This window comes from Salvelinus alpinus, chromosome 23 (genome assembly GCF_045679555.1).
Source record: "Salvelinus alpinus chromosome 23, SLU_Salpinus.1, whole genome shotgun sequence".
NCBI lineage: Eukaryota > Metazoa > Chordata > Actinopteri > Salmoniformes > Salmonidae > Salvelinus > Salvelinus alpinus.
Window position 1 is genome coordinate 29,865,123 of NC_092108.1, and position 21,767 is coordinate 29,886,889.

Sequence of the window (21,767 nt, forward strand, 5' to 3'; positions counted from 1 at the left end):
ACAATAGACAGCTGCCTCTGATTGAGAACCACACCCGGCCAAACACATAGAAATAGAAAATCATAGAATATAGACTGCCCACCCAAATCACACCCAGACCAAACCAAAATAGAGACATAAAACGCTCTCTACGGTCAGGGCGTAACAGTAACCCCCCCCCCCCCCCCCACCCCCCCAAGGTGCGGACTCCGGCCGCAAAACCTGAACCTATAGGGGAGGGTCTGGGTGGGCATTTCTCCGCGGTGGCGGCTCTGGCGAGGGACGTAGACCCCGGACTGGGGACCCTCGTAGCGGGCCCTCTGGCAGCTCTGGGCAGGAGGGCGACTCTGGCAGCTCCGGGCAGGAGGGCGACTCTGGCAGCTCCGGGCAGGAGGGCGACTCTGGCAGCTCCGGGCAGGAGGGCGACTGGCAGCTCCGGGCAGGAGCCCTGGCTCTGGGAGCAGGCACAGGACTCACCGGGCTGGGGAGACATCCAGGAGGCCTCTTCCTTGGCCGAGGCACCGGATACACTGGGCCGTGGAGGCGCACTGGCGGTCTCGAGCGCAGAGCTGGCCCCACCCGTTCTGGCTGGATGCCAGCTTCCACCCGGCAAATGCGGGACGCTGGCACCGAGCACACCGGCCTGTGAATGCTCCGCCTCGACACCGTGAGCATCACCCCATAGCACGGGGCCTGACCAGTCCCATGCTCGCCACGGTAAGCATGGGGAGTTGGCTCAGGTCTCCAACCTGACTCTGCCACACTCCCCGTGTGCCTCCCCCAAAAAATGTTTTGGAGCTGCCTCTCGGGCTTCAGTGACCGGGTCTTGTCCTCTACCATTCTCTCCTCCCCGGTCCAACTCTTCCTCCAGGTTGGCGCACGCTGCTTGGTCTTCTTGTGGTGGGTAATTCTGTCACGCTCGCTATCCTCAAACTCCCTGTCATAAATCGACCAAGGCGCAGCGTGCATGTAGTTCCAAATCTTTTAATGAAAGTGGAACCGAAACAATCAAAAAAACAAACAGGTAAACAGCAAAGAACGTGACGCAACCGAGGTGCACACAAACACACACGGAAAATAATTACCCACAAAACACAGGTGGGAAAAGGCTACCTAAGTATGGTTCTCAATCAGAGACAACGATAGAAAGCTGCCTCTGATTGAGAACCACACCCGGCCAAACACTTAGAAATAGAAAATCATAGAACATAGAACATAGACTGCCCACCCAAATCACACCCTGACCAAACCAAAATAGAGACATAAAACGCTCTCTACGGTCAGGGCGTGACAGCATGCGTATCTAAGCAGACAATAAAAATCACATATCACACTATCATGTTATACAGACAGCTATTATATTATACAGTATGTCTTATGATAATATTGGCCCCTGCAGAATTGCAAGAGACACATGGCCACATCCTTATTTCTAGTATCTTTTTGGGAAATAAATATCTTGTTTTGGCTGACTTTTCATCATACTGCTTCTCACTAATAACAACACACAGGTAGTAGTTCCACAATGTCCCCTCTGTCCACCTCATAAATTGTAGTGCCTCTGACTGTATAAAATAAATAACCCAGTGTAAGGTAAAAGGTATGTAGTAAATATATGACTTTGACCTCAAATTACCTGTGTAATTAGCATGATGTTTGAAGGTGTTGGACTTTCAAATGTGTTCAGTTGTGCGCTATTATGCAAATACTTTGGACGAATGAACATTGTACCAGGAAGTTACAGTAAAAAAAAAAATCCCGACAATTTAGCATATGAAGTTCCTCATTCTGTTCGGTGAATGTAACAGTCTATGACAGTCCATTCTCGGCTCTAATGAAGAGCAAGATATACGAAAGTTGTGGATTACAACAATTTTTCTTTATTTGGCTAAAACGCATCTATAACTAGTGAAATTTGACAGGTAAGTCTAGCCTATATTATGGCATTGCACCTCTATTCTATAGCCTAGCTGTCTTTTAAAGTTATCAGCAGTTTTTTTTTTTAAATCAAGCATGACTTCATTTTTATTTCTATAGACATTAGGCTAGTCCGTTTATTTGGCAAAATAGTCCACATTTTCTCTTTTAAAAAATCGGGATACGATCCACAGTTTAGGTATCAAGTTTAAATTGTTCTGAAACCTTTGTCTAAAGAAATTGGTGTGTGTACAAACTTGGCGTAGCCTATATTTTCAATTTGGGATGTTTTAAGAGTGGACATATTATTACCCCAAAGTATGTGTTTTAAATAAATAATTTCAACTGTAGACTGCACTATGCAGCTAGTCTCGTAAACCTGATCCTAGTAGCGTTGATACATTGCGCGAGGCAACCAGTCTGCGGTGGGAGACTTCTATGCGATAGGTTCCTATCACCACCCCGCTCACACTTCACAATGGTGTGATGGACATTCCTGTCGTGTGCACGCCCACATGTGCTGTGCCCTCTAAAGTGTATGAGGCATGGTCTAAGTGTATTTTTATGTATTCAACATTACTAAATGGAATTGCATTTTCTGTATTGTTTAACCAACTTAACTCCTAAAGAAAATTGAATATTCCTTGACCTAAATAACACCAGACAGAAATACATGCAGATAGGGTTTTTCGCTTGTCTGACAAAAGACAGTGGCTGGTCAAATGAGGAAGTGTACAGAAGCCACAGTAGCACATAGCCTCTGTATTTGGATTCTTCTAAGTTGTCTGCAGCCGTTTCCTGGCTGTCATATAAACAACCAAGCAAGATCAGCCTCAACACTTGTGACAGCCAGAGCCTGAGACCCAAAGGACCCAACAGGGTTGGGGTTGTTGTTCAGCATTTGATAGAGAGCACTAGAGGAGTTGAATGTGTTCTTTTTATCACAGATATCTTGCTTAATGGTCTAATGCATTGTCCATATCATCCAACAACAGTGCATTAGTACAACCAAATGCTATGGTTCACAATCAGACATCCATTATATAAATGTAACAAGTAAAGTGTTGGTCCCATGTTTCATGAGCTGAAATAAAAGATCCTAGAAATGTTCCACATGCACAAAAAGCTTATTTCTCTCAACCCAGACCACGTGTAACCACGCCAGCCCAGGACCTCCCGATCCGGCTTCTTCACCTGCGGTATAGTCTGAGGGGGTGCTGAGGAGTATTTCTGTCTGTAATAAAGCTCTTTTGTGTGGAAAAACTCATTCTGATTGGCTGGGCCTGGCTCCCAAGTGGGTGGGCCTATGCCCTCCCTGGCCCACACATGGCTGTGTCCTTGCCGAGTCATGTGAAATCCATAGATTAGGGCCAAATGAGTTTATTTAAATGTACTGATTTCCTTCTATGAATTGTAACTCAATTGTTGCATGTTGCATTTATATTTTTGTTCAGTATAGTTTCTGATCTGGTTTCCATTTGGGGTAAATTAAATACAAGACTAGGACAAATGAATGGTGTGCCTTTAAGCTGTTAGTTGGCCAGAAAGAAAAACTGATCAATATTTTTTTAGGGATCCAACGTTTGAGGAAAAAGTAAAGGAAGAAAAATACCTCACACTCTGATAAAATCAATTTTAATTTTGACTGGAATAGTTAATAATAAATGAATGTTTTCCCTCCCTCAGTTTTAGTGACACACTGGTTTAAGATCAAACAATAGGCCTATTGTGTTAATTATATTATTTTGTAGCTCTTGATATAAGACGATATCTGTAACTTATAACTGAAATCATTGGAGAATTCTCCTGGACACTGAGCATTGGAGTGTCTTTGGAGTGAGTAAATGTGTTTTGACACAGGAAATCATGTGTTGCCCCTGGTATCAGTGAACCAGCTGTACAACCCTGTTTCCTGCCGGTAATAGCAAACCGCGGCTTGTATCGTATGTCTATGGTATTAATGTACTGTACATAGCAAAACATGTACAGATCTAAGATTGTTACCTTCACAGTATTGTTGTTATACTCAACCACTGCTGCTACAAACTCCACGCACATGTGTGTGTGTGTGTGTGTGTGTCTGTATGTGAGAAAGAGTGTGTGAGTGAGTGAAAGATACTGATTTGCAACCACTGCTGGTTGTATATATATAATAACCCACTCTCTTCTATTTTGAGATGTAATTTAATTTTCAATCCCTGCTGAATCAAGTGGTGTTGTAGTGTAGTACAGTGAAGATCATGTGTACAGTAGGTCTCACACACACAGCCACACTGTCAATGTTTATCTATGTTTGATATTAGTGTCTTGATAATCATCTGGGTTACGTTTCTCGACACTCATTCCTTCATGGCCATTTTGTTGGAATATTGAAATGATGAATAGCAAGCTTTGCTCAAAATTCTATGTGCCATCTGTGGTTTTAACCAATGGAAAAGACGAGGTCAATACATTAAAGTTAACTTCTGTGTCTTTTCCAACAGACAACATGGGTTGTAAAAAATCCAAGCTAAATGACGGTCTGAATGGAGGTGTGCTTGATGGCAAGAACCAACGGCCAGTACGTCCTGACCAAACTGTATATGTGAGAGATCCCACCTCCAGTAAACCAAATGCTACAGTAAGTAGTACTGTCAGGGGAAACAGTATTTCTTTTGTAGTGATTATTCTTGTAGTGATTACTAATGTAATCACTACAACAACAAAAAAAACCTGACCTGGAAACAATTGACACAAATGGTTCAAGTGTGTTATTAATGAATCTTTGAAAATTGAAAAAGTAACCAACTTATCAATGTTTTTATTTAAATGGACCCAATAGCACAAATGTCAATTTCCAGCCCTCTCTCTCTCTCTCTCTCTCTCTCTCTTTCTCTCTATCTGTTTCATCTGTTCACTTTAGATTATCATTTGATCCAAACTACTGTTCATAGATTAGCACAATGAAACCATGACAACATTTGAAAAACTACTGTTCAGAGTAGTGATTTGAAATCATCTTTTGATACAGAGTAACTCACCTCCTGGAGGTCTCCTGCCTGGTCAGGTATTCATGAAAATGGAAGGTATGCTTGTTTTATTTCTTTATTGCACATTATTACAGTAATATTTGATGCAGAGCAAATATTGTATGGTGGTTCCATTTCTTCTGCAGTGCATTGTGCAGTGCATTATTCCAATACTATTTGATTGCAGACAAATGTTCCCACTGTCCCTCTTATCTCACACAGAGCAATCTGAGTCTGGTAAAATAGTTATTGCACTATACCCATATGATGCAAAACACAAAGACGATTTGGGATTCAAGAAGGGGGAAAGGCTTAAGGTTCTTGAAGAGTAAGTGCCTGTTCTCCATATTTGAGTGTGTTGGATTTTATACATAAACCAATCCAATGTAGGACTAAGAGGAATTTTGTTTGTTCAAGCATTTTATAAAAAGATAATAGTGTCATCATTGAATAGGTATATTCTTGTTGTGCCCCTTTATTGACATCATATGAATCCAAACTGTTTTCAGGCATGGTGAATGGTGGAAGGCTAAGTCTCTGACCTCTAAGAAAGAAGGGTTCATACCCTCCAATTATGTTGCTGAGGCCAACACCATGGAGACAGAGGAGTGAGTGTCGTCATCACAATTACTTTTACACATTTCTCTCAGAGCCAACAAGGTTTTCTATTCACTGTTAATAGATGCACATTCTGTAGCTGTTATTTTTCGTTCATTTCAGGGGAAGAGTGGATTTCTAATTTGTGTCACTATAGTATTGTTTTTCTGTTCTGTGTAGATGGTTTTTTAAGGAAATTACAAGGAAGGACGCAGAGAGACAACTTTTGGCGCCTGCAAACAAAGCAGGATCTTACCTCATTCGTGAGAGTGAGACATCAAAGGGTAAGGACCCACTGGAGAAACTAAGTCTTTCTAATGAAAATAGATGGTCCATGAATCACTCTATTGTATTTGGATGTCTGAATATATGAGTATAATTGTGGTCGTTTTTTTCTCTTTATCAGGAAGTTATTCCATGTCTATCAGAGATGTGGATGCCCAAGGGACGGACACTGTGAAACATTATAAGATCCGCATGCTGGATAACGGAGGCTTCTACATCTCTCCTAAGATCACATTCCCTGATATTGGCAGCATGATAAATCATTATCACAGTGAGTACCACTGTATTTGAGCCCACCTGTAATATTACACCAACTTAAACATCTTGCTTGGTTACTCTTCTCTTTGACCATTTATGACCTTAAACTTTTCTTGGCTTCTTTCAAATTTAAACTTTCAACTTCTCTATTCACTAAAAGTAAATAAAGAATATCTTGTCTGAAGAATATAGTAATGTCACTCTGCTATGTCTCAACATTGGTTTGTTGTGTGCTTGTCAGAACAATCGGATGGTCTCTGTCGAAAGCTGGAGAAGCTGTGTGATAAACCCAAAGCTCAGAAGCCATGGGACAAAGATGCCTGGGAGATCTCCAAGGAGTCCATCAAGATGGTGAAGAAACTAGGAGCAGGACAATTTGGTGAAGTGTGGATGGGTGAGTCAACGACAGATGCTCCCTGTCTGTTGGAGGAGTGTGTTGTGTATGTGTGTGTGAGTGTACAGCAGTGGTTCCCAACCTTTTTTGGTTACTGTACCGCCAACTGAATTTTGCTCTGCCTGGAGCACCGCTGAAGTACCCCCTCATGTACATTTTATCAGTAGGCCTATGGTCTCATGAGTCTTCCTAAGTACCCCCTGTGGATAGGCCAAGTACCCCCAGGGGTCCTAGTACCCCTGGTTAGGAACCACGGTTGTACAGTATGTGACTGTGTGTCATTTCACCAAGAACATAGTAGTGGTGATTATCAGATATCCCAAATTAGTAAGTCATCTTTATTGTAATGTAAGTGGATGCATGAGTCATGGCAGGCCTTTGGTCAGAATTCTCCATTGTTTTTGAATAGTATCACTTTATTGTGGTGTAATTGTATCAGGGGTAGGGCGGTTGAGACAGACAGACAGTCAAATGTTGATCCTACTGTCTATGAGATTGTGAGCAGCCTTAGAGAGTGGAGGGATGGGACTGGTACAAGGAACTGTTGGCGCTGTTATCAGAGGCATCTGTAGAGGAAATGTGAGTATGTCTGACTTCGAATTTGCATTGGATTTTGTTATTATTCAAGTCCTACCTTCACGCACCTCAGCCTTGATGAATTGCAGGAAGTTGTCATCTTTGCAAATATCCAAATGGACTGTGGGGCTCCTGTACGGCGCTCAAGATGTTTCCTTTGTTTTCTCTGAACTCATTGGCTTTAAGGGCTTTTCCTATGGCACAGTGAGCCAGCCAGCCAGATGGAGCCGTCGACAGTCCTGTTTCCTCTCATTCACCTCCTTGCATTTGTTATGTCTCTGTAGAGTTTAGTCCCCTCTTCTCTATGAATACGAGGAATTAAGAGGCTTAGATTAGGATGAAGTTCAGGGCTTGTTCAGCTAGCACAGTGGAAACAATAAAATTGTTGGAGACTTATGTGATAAAGAAATGCTATTCTGGACGGAGGGTTCAAAATGCTCAAACTTGTACTGAAACTCCACTTGTTAATCAGTAATATATCCAGAGAAACTCCCTAGCTTGTATTTTATTATGTGCATCCCAAATAGCACCCTATTCCCTACATAGTGCACTACTTTTGACCAAAGCTCTATGGGCCCTGGTCAGAAGTAATACACTATATTGGGAATATGCTGTCATTTGGGACGTACACTTAGAGTTATTGTTTTGAATCAATGGTCTCTCTAGCAGTTCTATCATCATTCCCCTGAGGCATCTTACAGTTGATGTTTGTTCAGAGGGCAGTGAAGCTGAAACATGAAAATGTATCTGTCTCAAGGCTCCTGCTGTCTACTTTTAGCTCTCTCAAACAAACAGTTTTTTTCTGAACTGTTACAGCTTAATTCCTTCGTTCTATTTATTGAGTATGAACTACGCTTCACTACTCTATGTCACTGCCATTGGTTCCCTTGTTACTTAATCGTGTGAAACTGCATGCAATCACTGTCACCTGTTTATGTGAAATCTTCCAATCAAAATGTCATTCAAATAAAAAGACAAAAAAATACAGTAGGTAGCCCTAGAGATCAGAAGACATTTTTACATACTGTGTAAAACCCTCCTTGTTACAGCGTTCTACAACAACACGACCAAGGTGGCAGTGAAGACACTGAAGCCAGGCACCATGTCAGCTGAGGCCTTCATTGAGGAGGCTAACCTGATGAAGACCCTGCAACACGACAGACTGGTGCGCCTCTACGCCGTCGTCACCAAGGTCGAGCCTATCTACATCATCACAGAGTACATGTCCAACGGTAACACACACTTCAAGTCCAATTCCTAATAATTTTGCCGACATGTTTTCATCAATACACACCATTTGATGTTACATAAGTTATATAAGTGTTCTGTATGTCACCTTTGCACATTTTCATTGGTTTGGTTTCTATTCCTACATTTTGTTTCTTTCCTTTTTTAGGTAGCCTCTTAGATTTCCTAAAAAGTGAGGTAGGCTGCAAAGTTCAGCTACCTAAGCTCATCGATTTCTCTGCACAGGTAATGCATGTTCTTCTTACATCTCTATATGTCACAAGGATTAAGATTATGGCTCAACTTTACAGACATTTCCACTTAAGAAATAGATGATGATGTCAGTTTTTCCATTGGTAAACCAGAAAGAGGAATAGCAACTAAATACTATTTTGTGACACACTTTCCAAATGAGTTGCAACCAACTAAGAACATAGAAGTGACAAGTGAAGACCATCCAGTGGTGCCTCACACGCCTATTAAAGTATGAGTCTCATGGAAGTATAAGAAATGATGATTCATAAGGTACCATTGATAACATGCCTCCCCAAAGAAGTAAACTACCTAAAAAAGGTCACACATTTTGAAAGGAAAATACCTCATTCCATGTAGGTCAGTACACTTGAGATACTGATTAGTTCAATAGAAATTCCTAATCAGGTCTTTGTGGATTGACTGAGAGGTGTGGTCAGTTCTGGCTTGGGAAAACTGCATCTAGCCACAGTTGCACAACGTGTTAGACAAAGTGAAAGAGGATGCAGTTGGGGAAATGAAACAATTGTCTGATTACCAGATCAACCCTTTCCCAGAATGGACTCAGCCAGCTCACTTAAACCTGTTGAGTAATAACCAAGTCAAATGTTTGTTAGCTAATTCAATTCTACCAAGAGGTAAAATACAAACATTACCTACACTATGTATACAAAAGTATGTGGACACCCCTTCAAATGAGTGGATTCGGCTATTTCAGCCACACCAGTTGCTGACAGGTGTATAAAATTGAGCACACAGCCATGCAATCTCCATAGACAAACATTGGCAGTAGAATGGCCTTACTGAAGAGCTCAGAGACTTTCAACATGGCACCGTCATAGGATGCCACCTTTCCAACAAGTTAGTTCATCAAAATTCTGCCCTGCTAGAGCTGCCTCGGTCAACTGTAAGTGTTGTTATTGCGAAGTGGAAATGTCTAGGAGCAACAACGGCTCAGCCGCGAAGTGGTAGGCCACACAAGCTCACAGAACGGGACCACAGAGTGCTGAAGTTTGTAGCGCGTAAAAATCACCTGTCCTCGGTTGTAACACTCACTACCGAGTTCCAAACTGCCACTGGAAGCAACGTCAGCACAATAACTGTTCGTCGGGAGCTTCATGAAATAGGTTTCCATGGCCAAGCAGCCGCACACAAGCCTAAGATCACCATATGCAATGCCTAGCGTCGGCTGGTGTGGTGTATAGCTCACCGCTATTGGACTCTGGATCAGTGGAAATGTGTTCTCTGGAGTGCTGAATCACGCTTCACCATCTGGCAGATTCTGTACGAATCTGAGTTTGGCGGATGCCATGAGAACGCTACCTCCCCACATGCATAGTGCCAGCTGTAAAGTTTGGTGGAGGAGGAATAATGGTCTGGGACTGTTTTTCATGGTTCGGGCTAGGCCCCTTAGTTCCAGTGAAGGGAAATCTTAATGATACAGCATACAATGACAATCTAGACGATTTTGTGCTACCGACTATGTGGCAACAGTTTGGGGAAGGTCCTTTCCTGTTTCAGCATGACAATGCAGACATGCGCAAAGCGAGGTCCATACAGAAATGTTTTGTTGAGATCTGTGTGGAAGAACTTGACTGGCCTGCACAGAGCCCTGATCTCAACCCCATCGAACACCTTTGGGATGAATTGGAACACTGACTGTGAGCCAGGCCTAATCGCCCAACATCAGTGCCCAACTTCACTAATGCTCTTGTGGCTTAATGGAAGCAAGTCCCCGCAGAAATGTTCCAACATCTAGCGGAAAGCCTTCCCAGAAGATTGGAGAATGTTATAGAAAAAATTAAAACCATTATTTAACTAGGAAAGTCAGTTAATAAGAACAAATTATTATTTACAATGGTGGTCTACCAAAAGGCAAAAAGCCTCTTGTGGGGACAGGGATACATTTTTATTTTTTAAATTTTAACATAGGACAAAACACACATCACGACAAGAGAGACACCACAACACTACATAAAGCGAGACCTAAGACAACAACATAGCATGGCAGCAACACATGAAAACACAGCATGGTAGCAACACAACATGGCAGCAGCACAACATGGTAGCAGCACAAAACATGGTAGAAACATTATTGGGCAGAGACAACAGCACAAATGGCAAGAAGGTAGAGATAACAATACATTACGCGAAGCAGCCACAACAGTCAGTAAGAGTGTCCATGATTGAAGAGATGGAGATAAAACGGTCCAGTTTGAGTGTTTTTTTCAGCTCGTGCCAGTCACTAGCTGCACCGAACTGAAAAGAGGAGCGACCCAGGGATGTGTGCTTTGGGGAACTTTAAGAGAATGTGACTGGCAGAACGGGGAATGAGATGTTCGACGAGCAGGTGTCCAAAGACTTTTGGTCATGTGGTGCATGTTGTGCAGCATTGCACATTTGCCATACTGAATTTTTTTCAGAAGAGAAGTCTAGTTATTAAGCATTTTCAGTACTGTTTTATGGGAACAAAACGACACAAGTCAGAGTCGTAAAGTTTTACTGATTTGGGTCGAATGCTGAACTGAGTTTCATTTCAGATAGATAGGTACTTTATTAATCCCTGAGGGGAACTTTCATCATTTTTCAGATTGCAGAGGGAATGGCTTACATTGAGAAGAAGAACTACATCCACCGTGACCTGAGAACAGCCAATGTCCTGGTGTCTGAGAGTTTGCTGTGTAAAATAGCTGACTTTGGCCTTGCTAGAGTTATAGAAGATGACCAGTACACAGCCAGAGAGGGTGAGCCTTCCATATGTGCATGCTAGAATTAGTTAGTACAATATTAATACTGTACTTTGGCCATACTGTTATACATATGTGTGATTCATGTGATAATATTCATAACTGTAACGTTCGTCGTCGGAATGAGAAGGATCGGACCAAAGCGCAGCGTGGTAAGTGCTCATGATTATTTATTTAAACTGAACACTGAAGCAAAATAATAAAATGGAACACGAAACCGTTCTGTCTGGTGCAGACACAAAACAGAAAACTACCCACAAAACACAGGTGGGAAAAAGCTGCCTAAGTATGAATCTCAATCAGAGACAACGATAGACAGCTGCCTCTGATTGAGAACCACACCCGGCCAAACACAAAGAAATACAAAATATAGAAAATGAACATAGAATGCCCACCCAAATCACACCCTGACCAAACCAAAATAGAGACATAAAAAGCTCTCTACGGTCAGGGCGTGACAGTACACCCCCCCAAAGGTGCAGACTCTGGCCGCAAAACCTGAACCTATAGGGGAGGGTCTGGGTGGGCATTTCTCCGCGGTGGCGACTCTGGTGCGGGACATAGACCCCGCTCCACCTCTGGCTTGGCCCACTTGGGTGGCGCCTCTAGAGCGGGGACCCTCGCCGCCGACCCCGGACTGGGGACCCTCATAGCGGGCCCCGGACTGGGGACCCTCGTAGCGGGCCCCGGACTGGGGACCCTTGTTGGGAGCTCCGGACTGGAGGGCGACGCTGGAGGCTCCGGACTGGAGGGCGTCGCTGGAGGGTCCGGACTGGAGGGCGTCGCTGGAGGGTCCGGACTGGAGGAAGACTCTGGAGGGAGGAGACACAGAGACAGCTTGGTGCGTGGAGCTGCCACAGGGCCCACCAGGCTGGGGAGACCTACAGGAGGCCTGGTGCGTAGAGGAGGCACCGGATTAACCTGGCTGTGGGGGAGCACTGGAGCCCTGGTGCGCACCCTTGGCACCACTCCTCCAGGCTGAATGTCCACTTTAGCCCGGCCCCTCCAGAGCGCAGGCACAGGTCGAACCGGGCTGTGGGGGAGCACTGGAGATCTGGTGCTTACCACTCGCACCTCTCCATTTGGCTCAATGCCCACTTTAGGGCGGAGCGCAGGCATAGGACGACCTGAACGTTTCCAGCGCCCCGGAGACACAGTACGCAGAGGCGGCGCAGGATACCCTGGGCCGAAACGGCGCACCGGAGACCAAACACGCTGAGCTGGCACAATCCGCCCTGGCTGGATGCCCACTCTCGCATGGCACTTGGGGGGGGGGCTGGCATATAGCGCTCCGGGCTATGAGTGCGCACTGGAGACACCGTGCGCTTTACCGCATAACACGGTGCCTGACCAGTACCACGCTGCTTCCGGTAAGCACGGTGAGTTGGCTCAGGTTTATCGCCTGACTCTGCCAATCTCAACGTGTGCCCCCCCAAAACATGTTTTGGGGCTGCCTCTCGAGCCTGCTGCGCTGCCTTGCCTCATATCGCCGCCTCTCAGCTTTAGCTGCCTCCAGTTCTTCTTTCGGGCGGCAATATTACCCAGCCTGTCTCCAGGGTCCCTGTCCGTCCAATATCTCCTCCCATGTCCAGTAGTCCTGAACCCTCTGCTCCTCCATACCACGCTGCTTGGTCCGCTTGTGGTGGGTAGTTCTGTAACTACTGTTAATCAGTTCTGTAACTGATTAATCATGCATCGTGAGTTTTTCCCAAAACGATTTGTCTAGTGTCACATCTTTGGCTGAGCAAGACAGTATAGAGAAATTCCCTGTTGCTCTCTAGAGTTATTACAGTAGTGTAATTGTGTATATTTTGTAAGATCGTATCTGTAGAGACCAGTACTGCTGAGGGACATGATGTTGATGTTTATCTAAGGGACTTGGATCAGGCTTTGCATAGTGTGTTTGTTTTTTGTTATGCCAATGAGGAAGTAGAGGTACATTTCAGCAATGTAAACATGCTAGAAGTAAACTGGTTATCATTGCATATTGGTTTGTACAAGAATGCTTCTGTCAGCAGTCCAAACATGTACTAGTGTATATAATTGTACCTTGGTTGGTTGGTTAGGCAGATAAGTGTCAAACTATTCCGTCCTCTGAATATGTGATTGTTTGCCCATTACAGGTGCAAAGTTTCCCATCAAGTGGACAGCACCAGAGGCCATCAACTATGGCTCCTTCACTATCAAATCAGACATGTGGTCCTTTGGAGTCCTCCTGTATGAAATCATTACCTATGGAAAAATACCTTACCCAGGTAATTACATGCAACCGTATACACATAAACACACACAATACTTTCATATTTAAGACTAACTACTCAAGCCTGATTTCCCCACGATATGCTGACAAAATATAGAGCTTGAATGAACGAAATAATAGGCGTTAACATATATTTATCGCCATCTGCTGGTTAATGACAGATATTGCATGAGATCGTTGAGGGGTATTCTCCAGAGAAGGACCCTGTATTTGGTTTGATGGTATTTATTGTGATGCGTCAGGAAATACCAAATACCTGCTGACTTTATTTGTATTTTTTCCGCTATTGATCAACCATTTTCCCCACAGAAAATAGAATTGGTCACATTTGCTTTTTTCAATTTGGGTCGAACTGCATTTCAGAGTATCTGCTTCGCCTCACTTCTGAATCTTTCTGTTCCCTTTTTCCTTTTCAAGGGATGAGTAATGGTGAGGTGATGACTTCCGTGCAGAGAGGTTATAGAATGCCCCGCCCTGAGAACTGTCCCACCGAGCTCTATGACATCATGACCAGCTGTTGGAAGAGCAAGCCAGATGACAGGCCTACATTTGACTACATCCAGAGTGTCCTAGATGACTTTTACACCGCCACAGAGGGCCAGTACCAACAGCAGCCCTAGGAAGTCAATGTTTGAGTCCCAATAGGGCTCTGGCCAAAAGTAGTGCACTATGTAGGGGATAGGGTGTCATTTGGGATGTACATACATCTGCCAATGTGCTAGTTTCATTATGAAATAGTCAATCCACCAGCAACAATATCAGCTATTCAGTGGAAGTAGATATTGTCGGACAAGTTGACTGCTTGTTTATTTGTTAAGCAAGCTAAAGATGAATCTATGAATTCAACTTCATATTGAAGTATAGACCTGCTTGTGCATTTCAGCATTTCACGGAAAATGATCGAATAACAAATGGCTTACTGTTGACTGACTCTGATCAAACCTGTCGAATAATTATCACATTCAACAGCACAAAATAGACATTCTACCACATATTTATTATCACTTTAGCCATATCTGTTTGCCATGTTGAATTCAAGCATACATTTTACCAGTACAGATGCTTACCTTTTCATCTATTACATTTCTATTTTTCTTTATATTTCAAGGTACATTGATTTATTTTAGCAGCTGGTCTTTTGGGTTATTTTCTGAATTACGAAAATAATGAGACTAATGATTTATTTCATGTATATTTGTTGTATTTTAGTTTTATTTGCAATGAGATATTGATGTGTGACATCACGTGTTTGTGATTGTATTAACCTGAATAAATGCAAATGATATGTATCAATAAAAATACTTATTTGCAGATATTTCATAATTTTGGCCTATAATAAGTCATTTGAAAAGTGTCATCAGCACTAGAAAGTTATATTATATACTATCTATGCCAGAAATATAAGTATTTATCTTCAGACAAGACAAGTGGCGTTCCATGTCCTCTTTTTGTACTAGCGCTTTTCAGTTAATTCACTTCTCCATGCGATGTGAGATCTGATTTAAAATCAGATCATTTGAGTCAGTGAATTAACTTACAAAACATGAAAAATATCAATCAAAAGATGTTATAAACGGACAACTACCGATATCACAGTGCGCAACATTCAAGATTCGGGGATCGCGAGGCAAAAAGTTGAAACGTAACCATAGTGGTCACGTGACTTTCTAAAGATGGCCGCGCCCTGTAACCGAGGGGTGTGACATAATTTTAGTTGTACAACATTCTGGATGACAGTTAAGAAGCAGACAGCATTGTGCCACTGACATCTAGGACAAGTAAACATCATTTCTACACTTTCTCAACCATTGTATCATCTGTCCCATCATGGAAAATGACGATCTAATACTGTACGTATATTCTGTATACCTAGATACTCTAAAGCAAGCAATTGTTAGCCGACTAACTAGCTTACCATTTAGCTTGTATAGAATAATATACATTTTATTCGTAGCGTTACAAAACACTGAACCATTAGCTATCTATCTATTACGTCGACATTCAAGTGCATGCAGTGTTGTTTGTGTTCTTCTAATGCTTGATTGTAGCTAGCTAGTTCTTTTTTTAATTGTGTGCTAAGAAGCTAGCTAGTTAACTGCTAACAGAGTCACTAAAGGAACACGATGAAGACTTGCAGCATGTCACATTGAAGTATTGTCAGGGGTTAGGCTTGGTACATAAAGCATTTGTGACAGTGTCACTATGAAGTTGCATGAGAAAGAGAGAACCTGCATAATTTCATTCAACCGTTTCACAATGTGCAGCTGAGAACAGAGAGGGGGGACTTATCTTTTACGATCACATGCTCCTACAGCACGCTATAGTGGGTGGCCAACACGATAACTAGGATAAGGGGAGGAGTAGGCCTTGCCTCTGATAAGAATATGACCTCATATGGTCTCATTCCATCTTTGACATGATATTTCGTTTTTAGCCCCAAAGACTTCCCTAAGTTGAAGAATGATGCATTCCTCCGTGCATGCCAAGGCCAGGAGACCAACCATGTTCCTGTGTGGTGTATGAGACAGGCTGGACGCTACCTGCCAGGTGGGCCTCACTACACCCTCATATTCTCTTCATTGACATAAGAGACTAACATTAACAAGCACTAGGCTAAATCAAATATGAGTAAGTTGTTATTGTTTGAATGGACCCATCCATCTTTTAATGAGTTGCTGGTATTGACATGTCTGTTTGTAGAGTTCCGTGAGTTCAGAGCTGGGAAGGACTTCTTTGAAACGTGTCGGTCACCTGCAGCCTGCTGTGAACTCACTCTCCAGGTAGCTAAGCAGTACAGGTATAAAACGATCTACAAAACATCTTAGCCTTGATTGATAACATTCACCTATTTTTTGTTGTTGTCTTCTCACAGCCATTGAGACGTTTCCCATTTGATGCTGCCATCATCTTCTCAGATATCCTGGTTATCCCACAGGTAAGAATAGTCCTTGTCTGACAAATATTTTTATTTGCCATTACTTTACTCAATTCAGTTACAAGTGTTCTTCCTCCTCTCTACATACTAGACAAAGAGATGACATGAGGTACAGTAAGAAGGTCATCTCTTTGTGTAGTATGTGGAGAGGAGGAAATACATAACTCAGATACAGTATGAGGAATGGAACTGCCCAATGAATGTCTGGGTTTATGTGTGCTCCTGCTACCAGGCCATGGGTATGGATGTCCAGATGGTGGCAGGAAAGGGCCCTACGTTCCCAGAGCCCCTAAAGGAGCCAGAAGACCTGCTGCTCCTGCAGCACAAGGTGGACGTCAACAAGGAGCTGGGCTATGTCTTCAAGGCCATCACATTGACACGCCACAAACTGGATGGCAAGGTCCCTCTGATCGGCTTCACTGGTGCCCCGGTGAGATGGCACACACACACATACACACACACAGAGAGAGACAACACTTTTCAATAAAGAATCTATTGGTTGCTTCAATAGTCAGAAGAAAAAAATGTGTTGTATTTTGGTTTTCTTAGACTAGTGGCTTTGGTAAAGTGGCCCATATCATCATCTGTTTTCCCCTGTAGTGGACCCTAATGGCCTATATGATTGAGGGGGGAGGCTCAACAACCCACTCCAAGGCTAAGCGCTGGCTGTACCGCCACCCTGAGGCCAGCCACAAGCTGCTAAAGATGCTGACTGATGTCATCGTAGAGTACTTGCTGGGACAGGTGGCTGCTGGGGCACAGGTAAGCTAGGCATCATGGGAGATTGAGTTCCAGCTGTATCTTACTACAGCTTATCCTCAGGTGCACTGCTAGCTCAGAGTTCTTGCACATGGGAAAATTATCAGGTGAATAGAAGGTAGATCATTTTATTTACAGCACTTAAAGTTATACAAAAGACATACACTGAGTGTACCAAACATTATGAACACCTTCCTATTGCGTTGAACCCCCCAGCCTCAATTCGTCAGGGCATGGACTCTACAAGGTGTTGAAAGCGTTCCACAGGGATGCTGGCCCATGTTGACTCCAATGCTTCCCACAGTTGTGTCAAGTTGGCTGGATGTCCTTTGGGTGGTGGACCATTCTTGATACACACGGGAAGCTGTTGAGTGTGAAAAACCCAGCATGAGTGTGAAAAACCCAGCAGCGTTGCAGTTTTCAAACCGGTGCACCTGGCACCTACTACCATACCCCGTTCAAAGGCAGTCAAATCTTTTGTCTTGGCCATTCACCCTCGGAATGGCACACAATCCATGTCTGTCGTCTCAAGGCTAAAAAATCCTTCTTTGACCTGTCTCCTCTTCATCTAGACTGATTGAAGTGGATATAACAAGTGACATCAAAAGGGATCATAGCTTTCACCTGGATTCACCTGGTCAGTCTGTGTCATGGAAAGATCAGGTGTTCCTAATGCTTTGTACACTCAGTGTAGTGCTACGTAGATACATCCCCCATCCCTGTGTTTCCCCAGGCCTTGCAGGTGTTTGAGTCCCATGCTGGCTGTCTGGGCCCAGTGGAGTTCCAGGAGTTCTCCCTGCCCTACCTCCGAGACATCGCCCGTAAGGTCAAAGACCAGCTGAAGGAGTCAGGCCAGGATGTCCCCATGGTGAGCCCACACAGACTGTCATTCACAAAACAACACAGACCTCCTTTTTGTGGATTTTATGTCACTAGATTTTCAAGACAAGCTTTTGTTTATCATCTTCTACGTTGTCCTTATAAAAGGCTTGCCTTTATTGCAGTGAGATATGTTGGCCAGTGTGATGTGATATTTCACCATTAGATGGCACTATACGGTCAAAGATTTTTCTCTACAGACGTCATCTTGAATAGTCAGAAATACATTAGGGTTTTTTTTTTATGCCTTGAATCATTATATAGCATGTCATAGGTCTCATAATCAGCAGTGTAGTGGTGGGTAAATGCAAGTTAACACAGTTCACCCAACTTTTTATTGCCCAACAGTTAACCCACTTTTTGCCGAAAAACGCATTGAAACAGTTACCTTTTTTTTCACGCCGACCTGAAGCCTTTTTTTTCTGTACATCACTGCTCATAATTAAATATTTCACAATTGTTTTGTAATTTTAGTTTTTCACGGGTGTGTCTTTTAAGTTCCCTGGACCATTCTGTAACCCCCCCGTGTCCTGTATGTTCTGTTCCAGATTGTGTTTGCCAAGGACGGCCACTATGGTCTGGAGGACCTCTCTCAGTCCCACTATGAGGTTGTTGGTTTGGATTGGACCATCGATCCACACTCAGCACGGTAATGGACATGAACCCTTTTCACAGAAAGCAATTTATGAATAATTCCCAGAGAGTTAGCTTCCTAGACAGTCAATGGCCGAGCCAACGTTTGCAAAAGACGTTTTGTGTCATATGTTTAAATTGTATTGGAATCACTCTTATAAAATTTTATCCTGTCAACAATAAAAATGGGGATGCCTGGCTTTGTCCACTGAACACCTTGTAAATGAACTCTTCCTAATGAGCTTATTGTCTCTGTGATTTCAGAGAACGGACGGGAGGAAAGGTTAGTCTCCAGGGGAACATGGACCCCTGTGCACTCTATGCCCCCAAGGTAAGCACTGGGTTTTTTCTGGATCAAAATGGGGCTTAGGTGGTGGGCGTGGCCAATGGTGCAGTCGCCAACTGAACATTTAAGAGCCGCCCTCTTTGCCGCAGAGACAAACTTTTTGCTGTTTTAAAGCTAATTTCCTGCCTTTTTATACATTTTGCCATGGGGCGAAGAGAACATTTTACAGTTTTAAAGCAAATTTCCTGCAATTATACACATCTTGCCATGACTAATGCTGTGTTCTTACGCTATATGAGTGACTCAAAATCAATGGGGGCCCCATGACAAAAATACTCCTGAATGCATCATTTTTTTGAATTCTTGATTCTCCCTGACTGTCTAGTTTTTTGTTTTGGAGATTGTTTGTTCTCAAAGATTATCTTATTTAAAAAATATATAAGTCCATTATCTTTTCTACATACTTCATATCTGGTTTTAGTCGTTTAAGTTTACACTGAAAACGTTTGACCATTCCGAAAATGATTTTATTATATTATTTTAAAAATAAATCTATAATATTGACAATAGAAAACACATGGTACAGAGAGATGTTTGAGTACAAAGGTACTGTACAGTACAAGCACATGATCCAGCAACTGTTGTGTTCTTGAACCAGGCACTTGCTAACCCCAAAACTGCTGCTCTTACTTATACGGCACACTTTCAAAAGTGATGCTCATTTGTCTCTGTTTCTGCAGGAGCGTATATCGGAGATAGTGAAGAAGATGCTGGAAGGCTTTGGGACCAGAGGGTACATAGCCAACCTGGGCCACGGGCTGTACCCTGACATGGACCCAGAGAATGTGGGTGCCTTTGTAGAAGCTGTCCACACTCACTCTCGCCACCTCAACCTCAAGTAACACCCCCATCACCTGGCAACATTGACCACAGTCATCATACTAGCAGAGAGCAGCGCCCAAAGAACTAAGCAACATTGCATTGGATTATAGAGACAATGTATCATGTATTCACAGAAAACCAATCTACCAACAGGTCTTATCAAGTATGTTATCACAGGACAAATCCAGACTTACGCTACTAATTTTTTGTCCATTAAAATAACATCATATTGATCAGAAATACAGTGTAGACATTGTTAATGTTGTAAATGACTATTGTAGCTGGAAACGGCAGATTTTTAATGGAATATCTACATAGGCGTACAGAGGCCCATTATCAGCAACCATCACTACGTTCTGTTAGCTAATACAAGTTTCCGGGATGCTGGCCTTCTAGGCAGAGTTCCTCTGTCCAGTGTCTGTGTTCTTTTGCCCATCTTAATCTTTTATTTTTATTGGCCAGTCTGAGATATGGCTTTTTCTTTGCAACTCTGCCTAGAAGGCCAGCATCCCGGAGTTGCCTCTTCACTGTTGACGTTGAGACTGGTGTTTTGCAGGTACTATTTAATGAAGCTGACAGTTGAGGACTTGTGAAGTGTCTGTTTCTTAAACTAGACACTCTAATGTACTTGTCCTCTTGCTCACTTGTGCACCGGGGCCTCCCACTCCTCTTTCTATTCTGGTTAGAGCCAGTTTGTTCTATTCTGTGAAGGGAGTAGTACACAGTGTTGTACGAGATCTTCAGTTTCTTGGCAATTTCTCGCATGGAATAGCCTTCATTTCTCAGAACAAGAATAGACTGACGAGTTTCAGAAGAAAGGTCTTTGTTTCTGGCCATTTTGAGCCTGTAATCAAACACACAAATTCTTCTGATGCTCCAGATCCTCAACTAGTCTAAAGAAGGCCAGTTTTATTGCTTCTTTAATCAGAACAACAGTTTTCAGCTGTGCTAACATCATTTCAAAGGGGTTTTATAATGATCAATTAGCCTTTTTAAAATGATAAAATGGATTAGCTAACGCGTTGTGCCATTGGAACACAGGAGTGATGGTTGCATGTAGATATTCCATTAAAAACCTGCAGTTTCCAGCTACAATAGTCATTTACAACATTAACAATGTCTACACTGTATTTCTGATCAATTTGATGTTATTTTAATTGGCAAAAAATGTGCTTTCAAAAACAAGGACATTCAAGTGACCCTAAACTTTTGAACGGTAGTGTATGTGATTTTTCTTTTGTAAATAATATTTTGGTTATATTCTATAGATAATCCTTGGACAAAAGAAAAACATTGAAGTAGTGCACGACCTTGTAATATTTCCTATGTGTACCTCTGCTCCGTTTTTTCATCAGGTAGTTCATCTTACAACAACATGAAGGGTTTAATGTGATTATCTTGAAAGGTTGTGTGTTGCTCTCATGGAAAACACTGTTGTTTGACTGTGACATGTACTAAAGCATAAGCACTAGTGTTTATTTCCCTGTTTATTTTTATTCAGTCAAATTTAAGAATGATTGTGTTTGGAATTGGACCTGTATTTGAAATGAGATCGAATAAATTATATATTGGATTTATATTGGTTGTTTTTGCCTTGGTAAAGCCTTCATCCAGGACTGTTGGTTCAGCTTGTTGTGCTCCATAGATTTTGACCTCTGCAGTTCACCAAAGCTCTCAAGGGAAGCTCCCAATTTGAGATGAATTAGCAATCCTATGTCCACACGTTTACCACTATACCACTGGTGCTTGAGATTATCAGGGGAAACTCTTAAATTACAAATGAGATATACAGTCGTGGCCAAAAGTTTTGAGAATGACACAAATATACATTTTCACAAAGTCTGCTGCCTCAGTTTGTATGATGGCAATTTGCATATACTCCAGAATGTTATG

At 42.7% G+C, this 21,767-nt stretch overlaps 2 protein-coding genes across 2 annotated transcripts; both read left to right on the plus strand.

Annotated features, from left to right (window-relative positions):
• Positions 1-1,746: 1,746 nt before the first annotated feature.
• LOC139550763 (tyrosine-protein kinase Lyn-like) lies at positions 1,747-14,823 on the plus strand. Its single transcript, XM_071361894.1, has 13 exons — positions 1,747-1,901; positions 4,380-4,516; positions 4,907-4,961; positions 5,127-5,232; positions 5,414-5,512; positions 5,682-5,785; positions 5,908-6,057; positions 6,286-6,438; positions 8,064-8,246; positions 8,411-8,487; positions 11,084-11,237; positions 13,364-13,495; positions 13,918-14,823. The coding sequence occupies exons 2-13, from the start codon at positions 4,385-4,387 to the stop codon at positions 14,118-14,120; spliced, it is 1,548 nt and encodes a 515-aa protein (XP_071217995.1). The 5' UTR covers positions 1,747-1,901; positions 4,380-4,384; the 3' UTR covers positions 14,121-14,823.
• Positions 14,824-15,169: 346 nt separating this feature from the next.
• On the plus strand, positions 15,170-20,114 carry LOC139550767 (uroporphyrinogen decarboxylase-like). Its single transcript, XM_071361899.1, has 10 exons — positions 15,170-15,350; positions 15,935-16,047; positions 16,201-16,280; positions 16,373-16,435; positions 16,668-16,865; positions 17,036-17,197; positions 17,928-18,062; positions 18,622-18,722; positions 18,971-19,037; positions 19,733-20,114. The coding sequence occupies exons 1-10, from the start codon at positions 15,328-15,330 to the stop codon at positions 19,892-19,894; spliced, it is 1,104 nt and encodes a 367-aa protein (XP_071218000.1). The 5' UTR covers positions 15,170-15,327; the 3' UTR covers positions 19,895-20,114.
• Positions 20,115-21,767: the final 1,653 nt, after the last annotated feature.